Source organism: Telopea speciosissima, chromosome 1 (genome assembly GCF_018873765.1).
Source record: "Telopea speciosissima isolate NSW1024214 ecotype Mountain lineage chromosome 1, Tspe_v1, whole genome shotgun sequence".
Classification (NCBI taxonomy): Eukaryota; Viridiplantae; Streptophyta; class Magnoliopsida; order Proteales; family Proteaceae; genus Telopea; species Telopea speciosissima.
In genome coordinates this window covers 11,700,945-11,723,720 of record NC_057916.1, presented here as the reverse complement: position 1 = coordinate 11,723,720, position 22,776 = coordinate 11,700,945, and the positions used below count along the sequence as shown (strand labels likewise).

The window sequence follows — 22,776 nt, the reverse complement described above, 5'->3', positions numbered from 1 at the left end:
CAAGGGGGTCTTTTCCAGAAGGGGGGGGGTGGAGAGGATGACACATGCTGAGCATCCTGGCGGCGTGCGTAGCCTTTTCCTTTGTTATAAATGCTCTCTGGATCGCTGATGACTATATCTGTGAACATCAGTGTTTCCAAAAGAAGGAAAAAACATGCATGGGGAGAGGAACCTATTTTGTGCTCACAAAGTGTAAAATAGGTGTATTGTTTCTTTTATGGGCATGGGGTTTATTTGTACTTGGTTTAGAGTTTTAGATACTGATGTTCTATATAAGAAAAATAGAAAATAAAAAAAAAAGGAAACAAAGAGGAATAACATTAGATACTGTTCTTCCTCTCCATAAATCATGCCTCGTACAATTGCTGTTTATTGAAGGTTGTATGTGTTGTAGATCGGTGCATCAGGAACCTGTACAGGACATACCCACAAGAAAAGTCGGTTTGCTTTCTAGACCATTTGGACTTGCCTGGCGTGACAGGAACAAGGTTAGATTTTTTGGTTTGTCCTATTGACTTCCTTTGGATTGGTTTTTAACTTGGAGGATCAACCAATTGGATAGGAAAACTTTGCCAATCCACCTGGGACTTGGGAGGTTGCCCTCACTCATTATGTTGGATTTAGATTATAAAAGAAAACCTTAAAATCGGCCAACTCATCCCTACAGGTTTAAATCATAGAAAGAATTTAAAATCAGCAATCAGCCAACCTCTACAACTCCCCCTTGCCGGCCCATCTACTTGTTTAAATTATAAAAGAAAAAAACTTAAAATCTGGTGCATGTGTATGTGCACATGCAGGCATGTTGTGCATGCGTGTGCATGTGTGTGCGTGCGTTTGTGCGTGGTGTAGCGCATGTGCTTGTGTTCTTCCTTTTTCTGGTTAAAAATCCCAACCCTACAACTCCTTGTCATAACCTGATTCATTGGTCTAATGTTATGGTTTCGTTTCTCAATGACCTCTCTCTGAGACTTTCCCTTTCTCCATTCTCTTGTCCCCTATGATTTGTTCTCTCACCCAGTCTGTATTGTTTCTTTATCTCTCCAATTGTCTCTCCACCCTGCTTTTCAATTCTGATTCTCTCTCCCTTCCTCTCTCTCTCTCTCTATCTTTCTGCATGCGATTTTTCTGCCTTCCTTTCATTCCCTTTGGATTGGTTGCTCGCCTTGGTGGATCAACAAGTGGATAGGTGAGCTCTTTGCTCTCAACATATTAGGCAGTTTATAAAAATAAAAAAAGGGGGGGGGGGGTGGTTATCAATCCTTTCAAAAGCACTGCCCCAAACCCCGGCAACTCCTTACTTGTTTATCATCATCTACTTTTTTCTTCCTTGGATCTCTCTTCTCTATGATTTCGTTATTCTCATTCCCTCTCTCTTTATTCTCCCCTCTTTTATTCTGCCATCCAAGAAGTACGTGAATGAAATATACTAATTATATTCTTTTGTATTTCATCAGTAATTACTAATTCCCTATTGACAGCTAATCAACTTACTGAGTTAATTTCTTGAATTTAAAATTATGGCTTAGTGATGGATAATATGCTGAAGAACTTCCTTTTTGGATGTAATATGCGTTGATTTATTGAATGTAACAGGGGAAATTGAGAAATGGTGAGGATCCAAGTGAGGGCAACTCCAATGAGTCAATTCAGAGCACAGTTATGCCACAGGACATGAATGGCCAGCAAGAGCAAGATAAATAGAAAACAATTGAGGATCAATTTGAGACTTGATTCGAGAGCTTCCCAAGTTGATTTCCATCCATCCATTCAGGCTAATTTTCTCAGATCCTATGATTCTGTACTAGATGGGGTTTTCCCTGCATGAGCTTGTATTTGTATAAATACACATCCTCCAGTTTGGGTATGAAATCTGTATCAATGTTAATCCATAGAGCTAAAAATATCGAGTCTTCCTGTTTGTAATTTGTTAGACAGAATCAATATAGTGCCAGGGCCATCATTATTTGCTGTTCATTTATTAATAATAGAAGAGAAAAATTAAGTTTTAAGTTTTTTCTCTCACTTTTTACTCCTTAATCCTCAAATTGCCTCCACGCTTTCCAGGTAAAATCCAAAATTTACAGGTAGAGTCTGCCATCTTTTAACTTGCATATTTGCTCATTACATGTATTACCATTGCTTGCTTGGCACTTGCTCATTAGTTATTAAAGTCCTTTCAGCTCTCGCCTGTCAATGTGGAGGAAAATTGAATGTTCTCAACTTCATTGTATAGCTCAACTTTCTAACCAAAAGAGAAGGCTTCTAGCGTCTCCCTTGCATACAGAAAGGGCCACGGTGGGTAATACCATTGTAAAAAATTCATCTCATGTACATGCACTAGTGTAAGGCGCAAACGTTCATGGAGTCTGAGGAGGGTCATAATGTACGCAGCCAGCCTTTTTGGTGGGCATAGCCGTTAGCCAGTGTAACTATCTCACCATTATTGATTTGTTTCTGGTACAGAACCGAGGGCAGATACGAGGGCATTTGATTTACAATTGTTCAATTTCAAGGGTATCAATATGGCTGGTGACAACTATTAAATGATTTACTTGTGAGAATGGGCAGTTAAGTGGATATGTTCACATTATCTAATCCCAAGTTAATTTTTATTAATATACTATAAATTAATTAAAATCTTAATCAATAAAATTATCAAAAAAAAAAAAAAAGAAAAAAAAAAAAGCAATGAAAACAAGAAAACCCATGGTCAAAATGACCTAATTATCAATATAAGGAGAAGAAATAGCAACAGAGTGTAGTTTCCCACCAAGAGACATCGAATGTGGAGAGAGCGTGGATTCCATGGGCATGGATGTGGGTGTGGGAAAATAATCCTCTCTACTTCTCTAAAAGTGTGCAGTGCGGCGGTTGCATGGGAAACGGAAAAAATGAGGATGGCTGCAAATATAATAAACTAAATTCAATTAAACTATAAGAGACACCAAGGTCTAGATGAAAACATAGATAGAAGGACTAAGCTCACATGTACACCGACAGGAGAGGAAAAAGATGGCAGAACTCAAATTTCTGGTAATATCGTACAGAAATAAGGGTGGGGAAGGCACCTGTTTATCTGGGGGTAGATACAAAATTTGATAAGCAGGACCCACTACTTGCCAGCCAATATACATACCAGTGAGAGCTCTGATGCATGTGATCAACGATGTTGATCACAAAAAAAACAAACCATCATTAGCAGCCATGTTTGGCAGAGGAAACTCTACACTCAGCAATGGTTTTGAGTAGTATCGAGTAAATATTCTGGCTTGATCCCTCTCATACCCATTACTACCACCATGAAGTTACCAGTCATTGTCCCTTGTTCGAGGAATATGGTGGGCCATTCGAGAGCTTTGAACTGGTTCACTTTCAGAGTCATGTGCATGCGAGGCAAGGTAAGACAGAGCAGTAACCACATCAGCTATGAGAGGACGCATGGTGGGTTGCTCCTGAACACACATTGCAGCAACAGCAAGCGCTTGGTACAAGCCCCTCATAGGATATTGGCCCTGGAGCATAGGATCAGCCATTTGTGGGAACTTCCTCCGATCTTTGAACAGTGGTCGTGCCTGAAAAAATTTTGCAGGAAAAATCAATACAAAAAACTAGGATTTTACCTAAAAATTCTCCTTTTACACAGGATTTTTACCTGGAAACAAACAGAGCCTACGTAACAATAGCTGGCTAGAATAAGAACCTGCAACCTCTACAGTTTTTCGTTTTTAACTTTGGATAAATCCTCTTTTGACTCAACTGGACACTCGACATCATTACTTCCACCAACACTGGATGGAGGATGTAAATCTCCTCATTCAGTGAGTCTTAATCCATTTTAGCAGTCCGGCAACATTAGTCTAATATTACTAGCGACATCAGATACTTCATCAAGGAAAGTGACTACGTCCAAGTTGATAAGACATCAAAGAGATTAAGGCAAGAATAAGAAAGTGCTCTTACCCATGCAACCAAATTGTGCTCTGCAGCAGATTTTGAATTGTCAATCGCTTTCCTTCCCGTGATGATCTCCAAAAGAACAACCCCAAAGCTATAAACATCAGATTTCAGCGTAAGTTGACCTGTCATTGCATATTCTGGTGCACAATATCCGTATGTGCCCATCACCCTAGTGGAGACATGGGTCTTATCCCCAACAGGCCCAATTTTGGCCAAGCCAAAATCAGACAGCTTGGGATGATAACCCTCACCAAGCAATATATTTGAGCATTTTAAATCACGGTATATAACAGGGGGATTCGCCTTATCATGCAAATACTCCAAGCCCTTTGCTGCACCACTGGCTATTTTCATCCTTGTATTCCAGTCGAGTTGTTTCTTATCTGGTGGAAGGTCTGAAAAACAAAGCGTATGAGATGGATTTCTACTAGTGCACAAGATGAATACTCATCCTTTGCTGTACCAAAAGCATGTAAAAGAAAAGATTGCAGAACAGCTCTCATGATGGTAAGGGAAAAAGCAGTTAGGCTTGGCATATATATATATATATATATATATCCATGTAGATGGTCTTCCAAGGAACCCAATGGCATGTACTCGTAAACGAGAAGTCTCTGATCTCCTTCAGCACAGTACCCAATCAAATTAACAAGGTTAGGATGGTGAAGTAAACTCAACATCAACACTTCAACAAGGAATTCCCTGTTCCCTTGCAAGCCACTTCGATCAAGCTGCTTGATAGCCACAACCTACATTCAAAAAACACCAAAACCTATTACGTAGATAAAAAAATCAATAGCGGGTGGAGGTAAAGTCCACTCGATGCTGACAATCAAAAGCTTGACTCATGAGGGATATCTAGAACAGTGAACACCAATAAATGCAGATACTTCAAAACTCCAAAGGAAACACACTAAGGAGGGAAAGTTTAGTAATAGGATTACAAGAACAGAAGCTCCAGGCTTCTACAACAAATACAGATACTTCAAAGCTCCAAAGGGAATTCAGCAAATAGAGACATTAGACATTCAGCAATAAGATTACAACAGCTGAAAACTCCAAAAATAACCTTATAATAGTATAAGAATCAAGACCTGATAAAGTAGACCAACCTGGTTAGTACTCTCCAATCGTCCCTTATAAACTCTACCGAAACCTCCCTCACCCACGAGACAATCTTCTCTAAAATTCTTTGTTGCTGCAGCCAATTCACGGAATGTAAGTGTCTGTGCTGCAATGTAATTGGATCCTCCATCCTTGGGTGGCTCCTTCTTTACATCGAATGGGGGATTTACCTTCAACTTATCTGCAATAAAGGGGCATGAAAATACCATAACTTACATAAACAAACAAAATCGTGTTCTGATTTGATTCTAACAAGAAGGCAAAGTTAATATTGCCATGAAAGACTCAGAGAACAATCAAGAAAAAACGAAAGAGAGAAACGAAGAATGGTTTGAGCTCAGATTTCTCCAACCATGCAACACAAACAAAATATTCTCTGCTTAAGGGTACCCAATGCTGTTTCCGTCAACAAAAATAAAATAAATAGATAAATAATAAAACCAAAAAAAGGAAAGGAAAATGTGGAACGCCTTTCTGATCGTTTTCTTAAGAATAACCACAAAATTTAACGAAGAAGAATAATACAAGCTAAGCCGGGAGCTACTTCCCTACAAAGCAATCAAGAAGACGAGAAGAAGAACGGAGACTATCTCTATCATTTAGAAGAGTTAACTGCTCGTTTACAAGAAACTTCAGGAAAACCCAAACTTGAACCACTCGATCACAAATGACAATGACGATATCTGAGCCTAACAGAAGGGAGCGTGAGAACCAGAGAGGGGGAGAAAAAAAAGTAGGAACCTGAAGTTCCATGGGACTAACATTATCAGAAGGCAATCCAAACATACCCTCACAAGAGACGAATCACTATTCTCAAAATCAATTGAACAGCACAACCATTCATCGACGAACCTATACAAGAAAGAAAGAGAGAGAGAGAGAGAGAGAGAGAGAGAGAGAGAGAGAGACGATTTCAGACTGAATGAACGAAAAATTCTAGTCGAGAAGCACCAAGGCATCCTAGAGGAATTTAAGCAAATCCGCAGAACAAGTGAAAACCCAAAATGAGGACGCTGAAGATCATCCAATCGACACTATTTTGATAGATTCAAAATCACCCAGGAGAGAGAAATCCCCAGAACCCAGGTTGGGCGTTGGGGTTTGGGCAGTTGGGACTCAGGTGATTATCTCCAAATGGAGTGAAATGGAGGGTTGTTAAATGTTTTTCGAATAAGTAAGGCAAAGGAATTGGAAGAAATACCAGAAGCTGAAGTGGGTTGGATCTGATCCTCTATCGTCTGCTGCTTCTTCTTCTTCTTCGTTTTCTCTATCGAATTTCCAGAACAGGGAAACCAACCCATGACCCCTCTTCCTCTGCCTTTTCCTACCAAAGCAACCAAACCAGGTGATCGAGAGAGCTAAAACACCGTGACAGACAGAGAGAAAGAAGGACAAAATATCGCTTTTTAATATTCCTTCATCTTTATATTTATTATTATTAATTGATTTCCCATTAATTAGAGAAATGGGTATTTTTGGAGGTTCTTCGATTTATGTATTTGGGTGTTTAGGCCATTTGGCAGAACATCTCTTCCCTTTCCCTTGGGTTCCTCGAGAGGCGATCTGATTGAAAGCGCTGCTTCAAACTTCAAAGCATGGTTTAAAGAAACAGGATCGGAATCCGGATCGGTTCTGACCGATTCCCAAATCAGATAAAAAATAAATCGGCAACGGAAAAGGATAAAAGCGCTAAACTAAGGGTGTCAACCGGTTTGACCGATTCCTGGTCGGTTTTCAACGGGTCTGATTGGTCCCTACCAATTTAAGGTTCGATAGGCATAAACTAGAGTTGCAATAGGTCGAGTTAGGTCGGGCATTTTAAAACCTCAGCCTAATCTTGAGAGTTGAGTCCCATTACCTGCGTCTAGGACCTGAAAATTCAAACCTTGACACACACTCAAAGGTTGGGCTGGACTGACCCTAATTGGTCTTGACTGGGGAGGGGGAAGGGAGATGCAGGGATTGGGATGGGCTGAACTGAGTTGGGCCAGACTCGGCTTGACTCAGCTCGAGGTCTCAACCCTGGCCAGGCCCACCCCTGATTCAAGGCCAGAAATTCCCAATCCTAGCTTGCCCTCAAGGCCAAGGCATCTCAACCTAGGCCTTGTTCTGGCTCACGGTAGGTCAATGCGGGCTCGGACTGAGAGGTCCAAACTTGCACCCGTAGCATAGACGCATTATTGCTATTTGATTGGTGATCCATAATCAGGCTTATTAGGGTTTAAATGGGGCTAATTGACTAATTAAACTATAAACGTACCGTAAACTGGGTATAATAAGGCAAAAGAGGTCGGTCACAACATTGGCTTTACACCGGAAAATGTTTGATTATAAATCGATTGGTGCTTGAGTCCGACAAGGCCTACCAGTAGCAGTGCAAATCAGCTGGAATCAGGATCGGCGTTTGCCGTTTCCAATCCAAATCAGGAATCAGCTTTCATCTTTATGTTTTAATTTTCCCTACCTAATGTCCAACGATCCAAACGGCGTGATTCTTTATTTTAGGAAGGAGACATTAGCTTGCTTCCATACCAGAGACTTGAGGAAGAGTTAAAGCTGTACAACTGAGTAACATGAGAGAATAGAGACCCTAACCTAACCTAACCTAACATATGGGACTCACAAGTCGCTCTACACCAAACCCATGTATGTATTCTCATCCTCCTGGGAAAATAAAAACCATTCACTCTTTTGTACACTTATCTCTCACCATGAGCATGAGAATGGAACATGTGAGAGTGATCTTATAGATCTGATGTTAAATTCTAAGCATAAGGGAGAGGGTTCTTTGAACAAGCGGCATAAAGGAACACACCAATGAGGTGCGACGGAGTAGATTCGTACATAGAAGGATAGCGAGGAGGTAATTTCATATGAGAAAGAGAGAGAGAGATTGTTTTGATTATTTCAAAGGCCACTTAAAAGATTGTAATGAATTGAAGTATGACTGGATGTACATTCCTCTAATGAGCAAAATATAGTTATAAATCCAACCACCATATCCTTGATGGGCACACCCCATGTATTCTCTTTGTAATCATGGATTTTTCAATAGTTAGACTTGCCCCAGTAGTAGAATACTGTTTTGGCGAGGGAGCGGGGATCTTGGGGTCAACATATCCACCAAATTTCAATCCTATCTGACATGCCAAGTGGCAAAACTAGATGCCTTTGTAGGAGATTCCATCCTAGATGGCTGTACAGGAAAATGGGGTCTAGAATTTTTACTCATCTTAATACATAAACCAAAGAAATAAAAGGTCATAGTTTCAGTCAGAGAAATCATATTACTTTCTGTTACTCCAACAGAAAGCTAAGGTCCTATACAATAGGGAAGAAGAACAAGAAGGAGAAGGGGGAAAGAAGAGTAGAGCAGAAGGAGAAAACGAAGAACAAGGAGGAGGAGCAGGGGAAAGAGGAGGAAGAGAGGAAGACGAGAAAAGGAAAGAAGAAACTACATTCAGTGATGAGAGAGAAAAATGCTGTCCCTTTTGGCATATCTGGACCAGAGGTCAGTTGCTCTCTTTGTAGAACACAAAATGAATGCATTAGTCATTCATCAAATCTCACGAGAAGGTGCTAGACAACAACCACCTTACCATACAATGTGGCTTATGAATCCATTTTTATACATGATTAGATGTTGTATGCATGCACGTAACAATAGTGTATACATGTAGATAGATTTCTTACCAATCTATGAGATGGCATTCAGCTCATGTGACTTGCTGAACTGCTCTGATATACATAAAATGAAATTTACTCACCTGTGCCTTTTTGCCAGCTTGAGAACACAATGAGATACGGTGAAAATTTGAAAACAAAACTTAAAACTTGTATATATTGAAGATGCTTAAAGGAAGGTATGTAAGGTAATACAGGAAGTGGCAAAATTAAATAAGAAAATTCACTAGAAGCTAAACAGGAACTGGAAAAAGAGAACTCTGGACAAGCCACTCCACCCATTAGACAGATCTATATCCACAGACAAAACCACTTTCATGGAAAAACCTTTACAGGGAAAAAAGTCTATGAGATTGAACTAAAACATGGACATCTAATAGCTTGACCAAGGCCCCATGTGGTTGGTTGTAACCAACAGTGGACAGAAAATCTTATTCTTCTGGTGTTCTGTAACTTTTCCTGACTTTGTTTGTCAGTTCAATAGCCAATTGCTAAATTATTTCCTCTGGGATTTGTTAGCAGGAGCTAGTGAATCTGGGTCAGAGCCCACTGGATTCAGGTTCCTAGTGACGGGCATATCATGGTTATGCTTTCCTTCATATTTTGTGATGAAAGCTGTAGGATCATCCAATGCCCTCTCCACGTGCTTGCGCACATTGCATTTGAGACTAGTACATCGGTAGTAACTTCTGCAAGAACAAGACAAGAACAAATATTACTGTACGTTAGTATAACTCAAAAGAAGAAAACAAAATAAGAATCTAGCAACAAAAAGGCACAAATCTATGAGACAGAAAAATACTAAATTTGAAAGAAACACAAACAGGAGAAACTTAGAAATTATTTAAAAAAATCATGGTAAACATGCAATTGCATCCTTGTGCAACTATTCCTTCATGCAACACATAAATATATCCCTAGCATTGTTCACATGATGATTTCATAGACAAAAGGGGCACACCATTGGAAGGGTGAAAGCTTCATCATTAGAAGGCACTTATTAGGTACAAGTCAACCTAGGATATGGACCACAGAAGGAGGAAAAGTCAATTTAATTTTGAAAGTTTGAGTACTAACCTGGGGTACGGATTTCCCTTCACAACTTTTTGCCCATATTTTCGCCAACGAAAGCCATCACCAATAATCTCAGAGTCCGTGGAATTTTGCACAACAACCCGAGGTTCTCTTACACTTTCGCCTAGTACAGACTGGTCATCAGATTGATGCTCATTTTTCCTGAAGGAAAGAAAGCAGATACCAACATCAATAATGGCATCCATCCATGAAACACAAAACAAGGAAAGATATTAGTATAGTGACATACTTCCACAAATGAGCAAACCCACTCATAAGCTTACCAAGTTTCAAACAAATCTCTTAGTATATAGACACTAAAAAATCCTCAAACTAGGTAAAGCAACCTCTTCTATAAGTTCTTAGCAGATACCAGATATTGATTTTCCTTGAATAATATAGTGAAATCATTTCTTGCGATGTATGGTAAAGACTCTCTGCAGATCTAAGGAACAGCAGAAAGTGGTTCTCATTTTGTACACAAGCTATTCAAAATTCAATTAAGCTCTTACCTCCGCTTAGACTTAGGTTCAGTGTCATCTGCATCAACTCCCCTGGTTCTGTCTTCAATGTCCCCACTAAGGCCACAGGAATTATCAGGAGTCCCAATACCACTATTAAATGCATCTGTTGCAGCAGGATCATAAGAATTTAGACCTTTTTCTGGATAAGTAGGATATACCGACAGGCCAACTTCATTCTGATTCTCTATATGACCTTCAGATCCTTCATTAAGCTCATTGAGTGTGTTACTCCATAAGGGATTGCTGGTATCTTGGCCAGTCCCATCAGATACAAACCCGTGTTCTTGTGTTCCTAATGACGGCCGTTTAGGAGGCTGAGGCTTTGAATGATTGTGCTCACCCTTGTAGACAATTTCTGCTATCTGCCCATCAAATGATCGCTCAACCTTCTTTTTCACAGGGCAATTTGGGTGTGTGCATTTATAGTAACTTCTAGGGTATTCACTTCCTTTGACTTGCTTCTGACCATACTTTCTCCAGTTATATCCATCATAAGAAGGTCGATCCCCACTAGCAGTGGGTACAATACCCTTTTGATTATCTTCCAGGTTCTGCGATGTCATCTTTGACTCACTTGCGTGACTTATTTCCACTTGTGATTGTAATTTCTGACTAGGATTTGAAGGCAAATTGGTTACCAAATTGTGTTTTGCTTGGTCTTCATGTTGAAACTGTGCCTGCCCCAGTGCTAGTGCTTTCTGATGAATGATATCAAAGTTTCCCTGGAAAAAACAAAATTTTGTGATGCCATTTTAGTCTCTCATTTTCCCCCTCAACTCTTACAAAGCAAAGAAGCAAAGGTGGTTTTTTTCCCTTTTGGGCAAACACCCGAGTTGATGATTTCAAACATATGCATACATCATTCTGGGTTTAACAGTTGAATCGCCTAACTGTAAAAATATGGACGACCTACTAATCTTACAGACGGCAGCTTCAGTGGAAAACCCCCATTTGTTTCACTTTATTACACTCTACTAACCCCATCATATGGCAATGGATCAGTTTTCTTGGCACGTTAATAATTAATAATTACAAGAAAAAAATTGTCAATTCAACAGAAAGTTCAGGTAATATGAACTAGCACATTGAAAAATGAATCATCTGAATTTTGGCCTGGATCAGCAAAATATCATTCTCCAAGCTGCCAAAAGAGGGAAGTTCTAGCATGAACAGGCTCTAGATGACCACTCTAGCATGGTATCTTCCCTCCCCCCCCCCCACACACACACAGAGGAGAGAGAGAGAAACCTGATTTGCCAAGAGAGAAGCAGTTGTCCTTGATACAACCTTTGCCAAAGGTTTGTATACCACAGCAGGTTTGCTGCTTTGTTCTGAAGCCTTGTTACATGAATCACGACCTGCTGCTTCAGATACCTCTCCCTGAAAAAATTTGGAAAACTGCAAGTATCAGGGGAGCAGATTTTCTGACAGCAAACAACCCCAAAAATAAAGACCAATTCCAATCCCTCCTTCCCCCACCCCACCCCACACACAAAAAAAAGAAAAAAAAAAAGGGAACGATAAGAAATATGTGAAACAAGAAAAGGGAAAAACCTGAGATGAAGCCACCCCACTGCCCAAAGCACGATTTGCCACTGGTTTGAACCTCACTGTCTTGGGTCTGATAGCGGCAACTACTGTTTCAGAATATGAAGGAGGCGAGGCATTAATGGCGCCTGCAAGGAGCTCTGAGAAGGAGCTAAAACTGGAACAAGGTCTTGAAGGAATTGGTTTGGCTATAACCATCCTCTCTGCATCTTTAACTTCCATTTCAAATGAAATAAACAGCGTCAATCTTCCAGGTCTTTTGGTTCATGACCTGCCACTAATTCCAATAATTTTTGAAGTACAACCAGCCGCTGATCTGGATCCCCATAGAGGGGAGTAAGATGGGAGCAACTGCGAGAGGAACGTCATATAGGACGATGGTAATTAGCCGTTTGAGAAGTTGATTCTTGTTGTATTGGCTCCGGCATTTTTAAGCTCAAAATGGACTCCTACAGACCTGCCAAAAATTAGTAAACACTAGTATTATAAGAGGCTAAAATGCCAACGTAGCAATGCTGTATACAAATACACACATAAATGCGATATGGATATATTTCCAGTTTCTAGATTTTGCAAATCTCTAGGATTTCCTAATCACTTGGGCTCAAGTATTTGGATTTGGAGTACCTACTATACCACAACCACAAGTATTTGGATTTGGAGTACCTACTATACCACAACCAGCTATTACACCCATGACATATAATCCATTTCCGTTTTTGAGTATTGAAAACCATGCTACAGACATAACAACAATTGCTGCTGACTAAAATGAAAGCTCTGATGTGATACACAAATTCAACTAGTAAATCCATACACTTGTGGTTTCAGATAAATGTAAAATCTGTTTTTGAGAAAGCATAATGCATATGTAAAAACTACAATTTTATATGTTATATTTTTCCTTTTTAGTTTTAGCTATCATAATTTAAAACTTACGAAAAGGAGAGCTTTATTGTGGTCAACGTATAGATCAGTGGACCAGAATTTACCACATTAGCAGAGGTTGCCTTGGTAAACATATGGAGCCTTCTGAGTTGCTAACTATGATGTCAAATTAAAAATTCTTTGGCAAGAAAATTCCTTTGCCAGGTGACACCAAGAAAAGAAAAATCTTTTGATAGAACTTAAACGTTTATTGTCAACGAACAGCGTTGCCATGAAAACTGAAAAGTCAGGTGCCAAATGCATCATACATTAACGCAAGATTATTTCCTCATGGCCTAATCAAGACATTACAATTTCAGAGAAACCTCACAAGCAAGAAAAAAGGCTCCCAAAAATCTTCCCCACTCAAACGAACCAATAAAACATCTCATCTAAAACCTTAGAACTACACAATCCCACTTAACATCATAATTAAACTAACTAAACAGTACATCAGCCATATCAAATCTGTTTAAGATAATATGTAAATTGCATGCATTTCACTAGAGAATTTGATGCAAGACTGAAATATCAAATCTGCGAGGACAATAGTTCTGTTTGAGTTCCATGAAGAGAGATCTGAGATGGTTCAGATCTGTGCCACATCTGGCCAGATAAATGAACTGAAACCAGTATTAGGACTCTTGGATTTTGATGGAAGATTGAGACCTAAAAGAAAGGATTACAATTGGACTGATTTGAGATCTATCAAGGAGCATCTCCATAATCAATGGCTTGATTCTTCATTGCTTTTCCTTCTTTTCTCTCAGTACTTACCTATGTTCTTCTTTATTTTTAAGAAATAAAGACTGGGAATGCAAAAGAATCTGTTTTTTCTTTTTATATCAGCAAAGAACCACTTTTCTTCATGTACATGAGCTGATTATGGATTGGCCTCCTCTTGTTTCCATATCATCTCCTTCTATTAATAAAATTGCTGTTACTTGAAACGAAGAGAAAAGGACCATTTTCAAAAAAGAAGAAGACAGACAAATATTAAGCACACTATTGAATTACAAAATAATATTGACAAAATCACTACCTAAACAAATAGTAAGCTTGTAACCTTTAATAGATCCCTATATTGACATTTACTACAACTATGATATCACTTTTATTCTTTTTCTCTTTGTTGCTGTCGCACATGACCTTCAAAAGATTGACAGTTGCACAAAGCTTCCTTGTGGATTCTTCAACATAAAGAACCCAAGCAAAACCCAAATTGACTTCAAGTTTCGGACACAAACTATATTTACAACTCAACTAAAACTAAGTGCAGTCAGTTTCTCATGGAGTTGTATTCAGTCAAACTGTTAAAGTAACTTATAACACTTAGCTTGTGCTTTTCTGGGTCAACTTTAAACTTCAAGAAGCCAATTTTTTTTTTCCTTACAATTCTTTTTATGGTTCCTGAAGTAGAAGGTATTGGTTTTCCATCAACTTCTCACACTCGGAAAATCACCAATGGTCACAAAATCACATTCTCACAAGTTCCTCTCAAGAATCACACAGACCTTTATCCTGGATTTTTAGGGAGCTAATGGGTACCCAATTATCAATGGACCTGGCCCTGATTAATTGCATCCAGGTTTAATTTCAGGTATCCACTCAATAACAGGTCGGATGCAAATCATGCTTGAAGACCAGTTTAAATTTAACTTAGAATTTCTTGCCTTTTCTCTTCTTCTATAAAGGGGTTGAAACCCCACACTCTAAAATGAGCACCCCAGTGCACAAGGCTCCCGCTACTGCAGGGTCTGGAAACCCCACACTCTGCCAACCAAAAACCTGCTGGCTATCAAGTAATCAAGCATGTTTTCAGTCCAGACAGTGTTTAAGTGGGGTCTCTTTTATGAATTCCTAATCTCTTTCAACAGGAGATGCCATAGAACCCCAACTTACATCTATCTAGAAAAATGTCAATGCCCAATGATCCTCTGCTGCAACTACCAGTGTGCAACTCAATTTTGTAATAACAAAATTTCTTCTGCTGTAACGACCAGTGTAATATTTACTCAAGAAACTTGTTTCAATAAGCCCTCTTAATCAACTTGAAGTTGCCCGGTACATAGAGAAAACAGAATTGGAATCCATATTACCAGAACTCACAGACTGAGCTTTCTGAATCTTTTATTTAGTACACAAAATTCTAATAGACTTTTACACTATAAAATAAAAGGGAAATGCAGCCATTTTCTTACTTCTTACCCTGAAAAGCAATGTGTAAAATGAAGCCATGAAGGAAAACAAAGGGCCAGCCAGTTTGGAGTAGTGACCTCCTAAGGGTGAAGGCAATCCCCTGTATGGCTCTCAGCAATCCTCAAAACTACTATAACATCAATCAATTTGTTGCTCTCTCATATCATGACAGGGGACTTTGTGGATAGTTGCAGACATCCTCCCATTGTGAAGTAGTTCAAATATCTATTCTACAGCCCATCAACCTCCAAGTTCTTGAGCAAGCATCCCTAGAGTTGCCCCTATTGGCTTCAGCACAAGAAAACTTCCATCCACAATTACTACTACCTCCCTCATGTTGCAAAGTCATGCATCTGTCCTTTCAGTAGCTCTGAACCTTCATTTCAAAATCTTTGAATTTCCAATTATAAGACCCATACTGCAATTCTTACTCCTTCATCCTAAGGCGCTTCAACAGCCAAAGATGAAGTAATTGGGACTTGCCCACCCTAGTTTTATTGAAGTATTGTTTCGATTCTAAGATGCTCTTTCGTAATAAAGTAAAACAGAGGATCAAGGAATCAACTACGTTACTAAAAAATTGTATATCTATTAATGGCTTCGGTTCACTTTCAACAAACATCGCCCAGATAAGGGGTTAATCGACATTAAATATATTGTACAGCAAGAAAACCCTGTATTTCCTGTCCCTATCATAAAAAACAAATGAGTGCATCAAGCGGAGGGAAACCAAACTCATAATAAGAAATTTTGAAGACACCAAAGATTCATTTTTACTGCAATTGAGGAGAAGTAAACAAATTCCAAGTAATGATAATGATAACAATCCAAGGAAAAGGAGAATTGACTGGTCATAAAACAAAACTTGGGAAGTTTCTTTTATAGCTGAAACTACCACTGAAAACCTTCTCATGATGCAGCGAATACCCGGGGGAAAAAAACATGGTAGAAGGATGAGAGAGAGAGAGAGAGAGAGAGAGAGGAAACTAACCAGTAAGTGGGAAGAGTGTGTGATTTCTATGAAGAGTTATCTGTTACCTCATTTTCCAACTTCTGAGCCTTCTAAGTTTCGAAAAACGAAGAGAAGAATTATTGAAAGAATGGGAAAGTGAGGAAATGTACACTGCAGAGGGAAGAAGCTATTAGATGATTCTAATAAGATGAAGCCATCACTTTCCTTTTATCCTTTTTTTTTCACAAGACAGACTGATAGATAGAGAAATATTGAACCTCGGAAGGATGAAGATATGTGTAGTTTTCGGTATCTAATGATATCAATAAAGGGCCCTTTAAAGTCATAAACCTTTATGCGAGAGAGAGAAGAAGCAGTACAGAGATGAGTTTTGGACCAGAATTTGAGGAAAGGTGATGATATTACGAATGGGTTGAAGGGCACGTTAATACACAGAGCAAATAAACAGAGAGACAGAGACTCACTAGTAAGTAAACAGTGATCCCTACCTCGATCTTTTTCCGAATTCCAAGCTCTAGGCTTCCTGCAACCAATGTTTGAGCAAGCAAGTCAGCTTCAGCAGCAGACGAGCAGTGGTTGGAGAATGGAGAGTTGGAGACTCGTGGCCCGTGGAGAGAGAAGGAGAGAAACCTCTGAAAAGGTGGCTCTTTTTTTACTTTTTGTAATCTTTTTTTTGGGCTCTCCCAAACTATTTACTTAAAAAAAAAAAAACCAAGGGAAAATTTTCGTACACGCCATTAATTAATGGGTGAATATTTATGACTGTTTTTGAGAGACCCTCTAAAAGAAAAAAGAGCAATTTTATGGATAAGTATGTCCATAAGGTATCCTTATCTGATGAAGTGGAAATTTTGTAAAGAGGTAAACTAAAAGGTTCCTATTCAATGGTCAACTTTTACTTTAAAGGGACAATGTGTCTATCTCTCTTTCCCTCCTCCCTTGTGTAATGACCTCCTTACCCTAACCCTCCCCCAATCGAATTTAGCTCGTTTCCAGGGAGCCCAGCACTCCCAGGGTGCTGCCAGCCATTGGGTTGTGCCGCACACATCCCTAGGCATGCACCGAGATGTGTGTGGCATAGCTCGACCACTGGATGCCCCCTGGCAGCACTCTGGGCGCTGGGCTCCCTGGAGATGATTCTGATCCCCCCCCCCCACCTATAATGCTTAGACTTCTAAGAAAAGTTGGATAACAACAAAAGGATGTGTTAGGTACTTGACAGATATGCCAAAAGTTCCACTGATGGAATGCGTTAAAAGGGGAGTATTATAAGAAAAAATTGAAGAGCCATACAATTTGGATCCTCTACTGCCGAGCTGCCCGATAGGATAGTGTTGCCGAGACACAACAAGGCGAGAAATGACCTCCTTTCCCCCACTCAGGCAAGGTGCTTAGGCAGGGGTAAGGCGGTCATTTCCCACCTTGCTGTGTCTCGACAGCATGGTCTTGCCGGGCAGCTCGACAGTAGAGGATGAGGATCCTAATTCCACACAACTGAGATGAGATATTATCGAACTCCGAGTTTCAAACACGCAAAGTCATGCAACTAACGGTCTTCTTTTCAGAAGTAATAGTACTCTAAGTTTGACTTTGATTATTTACTATTTTTGAAATTCCATTGTAGCCCTTACACCGGTGACTGGTCACACACAATTGCTCTGTAGCGGCGGAAGCGCAACCGGTTACACGAAATACAAAACACGACACGACAGAAGATAATATAATTAAGGGCAAGAGATCTCTACTTGGTCGCATGGTCTCTACAGAAGCGTCTGGGTAAATGGGTGAACATGTATGGATATCTACCCAGGGCGACAGAGGCGTCATTTCACTGTACCCTGTAAGAGGATGTAGGAAATAACACCAAGTAGAGATCTTTTTCCCTATAATTAATTAATTGGTGGCGATGCACACTGGGTAATTGACCAAAGTCCATGTAAACTCTATCTTCCCTAATATCTAGGGCTATGCCTGGATCGGGAGACCCAACCAAAAGCTCTGCCATCACCTCGTAGTATATTACAACCTAAACATTAATTGTGGAATATTCAACATTTCAACCCCAGTTCATCAACCAAATGAAGATTTTCCTCGTCTAGATTCTCTCTTTTTTTAATTTTTTGTGGTATTGGAAGTTTCAATCTAAAATATCAAGGCTATAAAGAACTCTTCCAAGTATATAAAGAGAGGGAAAAAGAGTGCTCCTTGGTCGCGTGGTTCCTACGTCTAAACATAGCCCTCTAAAATGATCATTTTGCCTCTTGTAAAATGAAGAATTCCCTTGTTGATGTCCCTATGCCCTCCCCCATTGGCCCCTGTGCTGGTGTAGGGGCTATTCGACCCAACAAAGTTCTTCTTCCCATAAAGATATTAAGGACTTGAACAAACCAATGTAAGACTATAACTCTAAGACAAAGTTTTCCTCCACCCAGAGGATAGTTCACCCACCATCCTAGGGTTCACAAACCCCTCTTAGGGTTTTAGTATGTTCCAAAATAACCTCCCAATACCCTTTCCCGCCCTCTCTCGTCCTGCGGTGAATGGAATCCAATTCACCGTGGGTGGAGGGAAACTCAGTCCATAACTCTAACTCCTAACATTTCCTCACATGTAGATGAAATGAGATGCTGATATACACGTGAAGAAATAATGTAAGAGAAAAAAAATCAAGGAATCATGAGTTTTGATACTATGTTGAATGGTTGATCCTAAAATGATAATCCATTAGATGAAAAGAATTTCTTAAAGTACATATTCACCCCCAAAAAAAAAATCTTTAAGTACATGAAGACACTAACAACCTAAACACATCGATGAAAGACTATTGCTCTATAACACGCAAGAAGTGGCACTCATTGGGTTAACGTTATATGATGGGAAGACCGAGGAACGGGTAAAGATTGAGAGAGGTCTCTACCTTTTCTTAATATGAATAAGAGAGAGAAAGAGAGAGAGAGTAATTAAGTTATGAGAGAAGGTTCTCTATGCAAGTAGCAGAAGGGAATGTACCAATGAAGTGTGACAGAATGATATTATACATAAGACGGCAACGAAGTCATTTGATGTGAGAAGAGAGAGAAATACAATGGTACTAGTTCGTCCTACCTCAACGGCTCATAGAACCTTTTCCGTTAAGTTATTACGCGAAGGGATTAAATTAAAAAAAAAAAGAAGGGAATTCCTTTGCATTAATAAACAAATGGATACCATGTAATCTAGTCTAGATGAGGAAGGAAAGGATGAAACAAGAAAGAAATAAAAAAAAGAAAGACTAAGACAGAAAGCAGAAAAGAACAAACAATGAAAAGTTGTTAAGGGGCAACAGGTCAACACAAGGACAGAGGAGATGTTGTCATTGGAGTCGTTGGGAATGAACCATTGGATTTTGGGGTGAGGGTGTGTGTGGGGGTTCAACTTCAGATTTTGCTCAGAGACTCCTCAAAGGGTTAGGTGAGAAGAAGTTGAAGAAAGTTTGTTGGGAGCTGAGTCACATGACAACACGTACGAGAAGCTATAATATTTGAGAGAGAGAGAGAGAGAGAGAGAGAGAGAGAGAGAATATATTGTAGTGTTGTGTGTGTCCTTTTCAAGCTTCCATGATATGTCACGAACTAATTTTCCACGCCGTGGTGGACTGGTAGCTGCGTTAACTCCCGCACGTGTGCAATGCATGACTTAACCCTCCCACACCTCTTTGCTCTTTCTATTCAAAAGTTTTTTTTTCTTCTTTTGGATAAGATTAAAAGTATGTGAACCAATAGCGTAGTCTATCTATATGCCTAAATATTAGGGATGTAAATGGATAACCGAAATCGAATCCGATTGCATCCGTATTCGAGGGCATCCGTATTCGTTAGAGATATCCGGAAAATAACCGAATACTCGATTAAAATCCCAAAAAATCCGAATACTTAATAATAAAAATTAAGTAAATAATGATTTTAGGTTTTGAAGATAACAAGTTAATATGATGAAAAGAGAATCTGATCTAAGAGATATGGATTGAGAGAGAATTGTATCCGCTAGGGAGGAAGGTCGTTACACAAGGCGGATATGTAAACGGATGGTCGAAAATCGAATCCGATCCGCATCCGAATCCGTTAGAGGTATCGTACGCCAGGAATATCCTCACATCCGATCGTATCCGATCCAAATCCGATCCGTTTACATCCCTACTAAATATATCAAGGAGAAAAGTTCTCTATGGGAGAGTGTGACGCCCATGCTTAGATATAGAGGAGGTGAAATAACTGCCTTGTCCTCCATGAAAGGCAGAAATCCCATTCCTCAATGGTGCCAATTTGCACGCTCTCATTGACGTCCGTGCGTGCACAAGCTACACTCCCCTACAGAGAACGTTGGGCCATATATTAAAGGGGGAGGATTCCCTCCAAAGCTAGTGTGTAACTTCATGCCTTGGAGGAGGGGTATTATGAGAAAAACACTAAAAATAGGGGGATATCTGAGAAATTTTACAAATGAGGGGTGCCCGCATATAATTTTGAAATTAAACTGACATGTGAAAAAAATTATATATCACAACAAACGTACACGTGTGGTCCTATCTTCATGGAATGTTTTGATTATTATTAAATAACAAAATAATAATAATAATAGTAGTAGTAGTAGAAAAATAGTTTTTTTGATCTAGTATCAACCCAAAACCATCTGATATGGCCATACATATCTGTATCACCGGCGACCGATATCGTAAATTACAGACATGGTTCCGACCAAGCTGATTAATGATATATGTTCTTACAAAATGATATATTAAAGAGATTTATGATGAAAATATGGTGAATGTTCCTTCAAGGTAACAATCTCTGGGTTTGTTTTATGGCTTCAATGTATAATTAGGAACATAAAACAAAGAATGGAGACAGAAAACCTTATAATGAACATCTTTTAGCTTCAAAGCCATTTAAAAATAAGTTCTCTTTTATTTATGTCCACTTGATCTGCCATAGCATATTTGAAAATTTGAATACCACTCAATGATTACAATAAGTTTGTTTGGCATTCAAAGACTCTAAACTCCCAAAGCCATTTGACCAACAAACTATGTAGATAGAGTGAAATACACACCACAAAACACTATGGATGTGTCCAAAATCCTTATCCCTCCTTGTAAGCATTTGAAAACTTCAGAACCAGTTATCACCCAAAAATATCCACAATGGTGGATAAAGAAATCTTTAAATGTTTGAATTGGAATTCAATTATTGGTGATGAAATGGCAGCCAGGCCTAAATTAAGGGTACTCTAGTTGCAACAGGAGAAGAACATATAAAGGTCAATTCTTTACAGTTTTAGTTAGTTTAACAAAACTGAAAAAGCTTTTACTTGCTTTAGTTTCTAGGTAAATAAACAAACACTAGAGCCAACTAGCATGGAAGACGAAAGAGACTTGAGGCCATATTTGGATGGCTAGAGTTTCCAATGGAAAACATTGGAAAAGTTGAGCATTGTAATGGTGGAATTCTATATTTAAGGAGGACCAAACATAGTTTAAAGGAGATTAAGAAATAAAATTAGTGTATCAAAATAGAAATATTTGTCCAGCATTATGCTTTGATCTCTTCCCCCCTCCTTTTGAAAAGGGGTTTTCTTCCTCATCAGAATGCCTAGTGAAATATAACACTTCACTATTTGTCACTTGGCAATACATAGTTGAGTCCATGTGATAAAGAACCAGGCAACCATCTCATTGGTAGAATTTAAGTTTAAAATGAACAGAGGAAGTAGTTAAAATTATAAAAGATGTCATTTTGTATTTTATATTCATCTCCGTTTGATGGCATTTTGATAATTTTACTAAAATTTGAATCAGAGTTTGAACAACTTTTCTTACTATGGACAAAATTAATTTTGAACATTGAGATGAACGTGGAGCCCATGTACTGCCAAATTAATGACAAATAGTAAAACATTTTACTTCACTAAATATAGTGACAACGGATAAGGAATAAAACTCAAAAATACATTATGAAGAGAAGAAACTTTGATACCACTCGAACGGAGAGAATTTTCTCCTCCGGCTTTGACTTTTGAAATTGGGGAAAGTCTTCCTTTACCCATGATGAAGAATTAATTCATGAATCTACTGGTATACTCTTTGCTTTCCATAAAAAAAGGCCAAGTTAGCTAGTGGTGAATAAAAGGGTACTGGTACTGTGAGCCTATTTCTATTCACAAACCTACCCATGAAAGACAATTTTGGTCATCCTTGAATTGGCTTTGGCCCATTCTTGTGCCACCACCACTCGTCTCCAAACATAGGAAACTGAATTTGCCTTAAACTGACCAATAAAAGGGTATTGGTACTGTGAAGTGGATCCAAGATTTGGTCAAGTAACCCACCCAATAGACCTTCAAGGTAGCACTAGATACCCAATTCTTGGATAGAATGCTTCATGCTATGGTCAAACAAGTAACCCACCCAAGAGACCTTAAAGATAGCACTAGATACCCAATTCTTTGATAGAATGGTTCATGCTATGGTCAAACAAGCAACAAGCGTAACGAAAGGCTGCTCTTTTTGATCTCCTTACAAAAAGCCTTTTATCTCCCCTGGCACTGGTGGGGACAATTCAAAATTGTTCTCTCAGAACATGAGCATCATATGGGGTCAGTTTCTTTCTCATTTTTTCCCTCAACGCCTTCTTGCCTCAGTTTCTTGTTTATTCATGTCTAATACACTGATCTGTCTTGATTTTCTCTACTGTTTCCCGGGTAAAGCCCGTTTGTTCCCAAAGAGGT

At 39.1% G+C, this 22,776-nt stretch overlaps 3 protein-coding genes and 1 long non-coding RNA gene across 5 annotated transcripts in view; 1 reads left to right on the top strand and 3 right to left on the bottom strand.

Moving 5' to 3' along the window:
* LOC122671168 (TBC1 domain family member 9-like) overlaps positions 1-2,023 on the top strand; it is a 34,396-nt gene extending 32,373 nt beyond the window's left edge. The window contains exons 17-19 of one of the 2 annotated variants that reach the window (XM_043868273.1): positions 395-488; positions 1,597-1,756; positions 1,823-2,023. In XM_043868273.1, the coding sequence (XP_043724208.1) occupies positions 395-488; positions 1,597-1,704 (202 nt within the window). In that variant the 3' untranslated portion in view covers positions 1,705-1,756; positions 1,823-2,023. Of the gene's footprint in view, positions 1-394; positions 490-1,596; positions 1,757-1,822 lie in introns of those variants that run through there. The other variant, XM_043868279.1, reaches the window with a different exon arrangement.
* Positions 2,024-3,203: 1,180 nt separating this feature from the next.
* On the bottom strand, positions 3,204-6,457 carry LOC122661251 (probable serine/threonine-protein kinase PBL7). Its single transcript, XM_043856598.1, has 5 exons — positions 6,287-6,457; positions 5,073-5,266; positions 4,520-4,709; positions 3,964-4,355; positions 3,204-3,575 (listed from the first exon to the last, which is right to left on the bottom strand). Exons 1-5 carry the CDS (start codon positions 6,384-6,386, stop codon positions 3,309-3,311), a joined length of 1,143 nt encoding a protein of 380 aa, XP_043712533.1. The 5' UTR covers positions 6,387-6,457; the 3' UTR covers positions 3,204-3,308.
* A 2,452-nt stretch (positions 6,458-8,909) lies between these two features.
* On the bottom strand, positions 8,910-12,456 carry LOC122661240 (WRKY transcription factor 44-like). Its single transcript, XM_043856587.1, has 5 exons — positions 11,922-12,456; positions 11,616-11,747; positions 10,356-11,089; positions 9,847-10,005; positions 8,910-9,458 (listed from the first exon to the last, which is right to left on the bottom strand). The coding sequence occupies exons 1-5, from the start codon at positions 12,135-12,137 to the stop codon at positions 9,266-9,268; spliced, it is 1,434 nt and encodes a 477-aa protein (XP_043712522.1). The 5' UTR covers positions 12,138-12,456; the 3' UTR covers positions 8,910-9,265.
* A 624-nt stretch (positions 12,457-13,080) lies between these two features.
* On the bottom strand, positions 13,081-22,557 carry LOC122661260. Its single transcript, XR_006332853.1, has 3 exons — positions 22,480-22,557; positions 16,033-16,473; positions 13,081-13,138 (listed from the first exon to the last, which is right to left on the bottom strand). It is a non-coding gene; the product is annotated as an uncharacterized LOC122661260 (long non-coding RNA).
* Between the last annotated feature and the right edge of the window lie 219 nt (positions 22,558-22,776).

Excerpts from the sequence above, each read along its gene's own strand:
- LOC122661251 (XM_043856598.1), bottom strand. The coding sequence starts at position 6,386 with ATGGGTTGGTTTCCCTGTTCTGGAAATTCGATAGAGAAAACGAAGAAG. Across the intron at positions 5,267-6,286 it reads CCAACCCACTTCAGCTTCTG|ATAAGTTGAAGGTAAATCCC; the intron begins GTATTTCTTCCA and ends CCTTTATTGCAG. Across the intron at positions 3,576-3,963 it reads AGCACAATTTGGTTGCATGG|GCACGACCACTGTTCAAAGA; the intron begins GTAAGAGCACTT and ends AAATTTTTTCAG.
- LOC122661240 (XM_043856587.1), bottom strand. The coding sequence starts at position 12,137 with ATGGAAGTTAAAGATGCAGAGAGGATGGTTATAGCCAAACCAATTCCT. Across the intron at positions 11,090-11,615 it reads CTTCTCTCTTGGCAAATCAG|GGAAACTTTGATATCATTCA; the intron begins GTTTCTCTCTCT and ends TGTTTTTTCCAG. Across the intron at positions 10,006-10,355 it reads GAACCTAAGTCTAAGCGGAG|GAAAAATGAGCATCAATCTG; the intron begins GTAAGAGCTTAA and ends TCTTTCCTTCAG.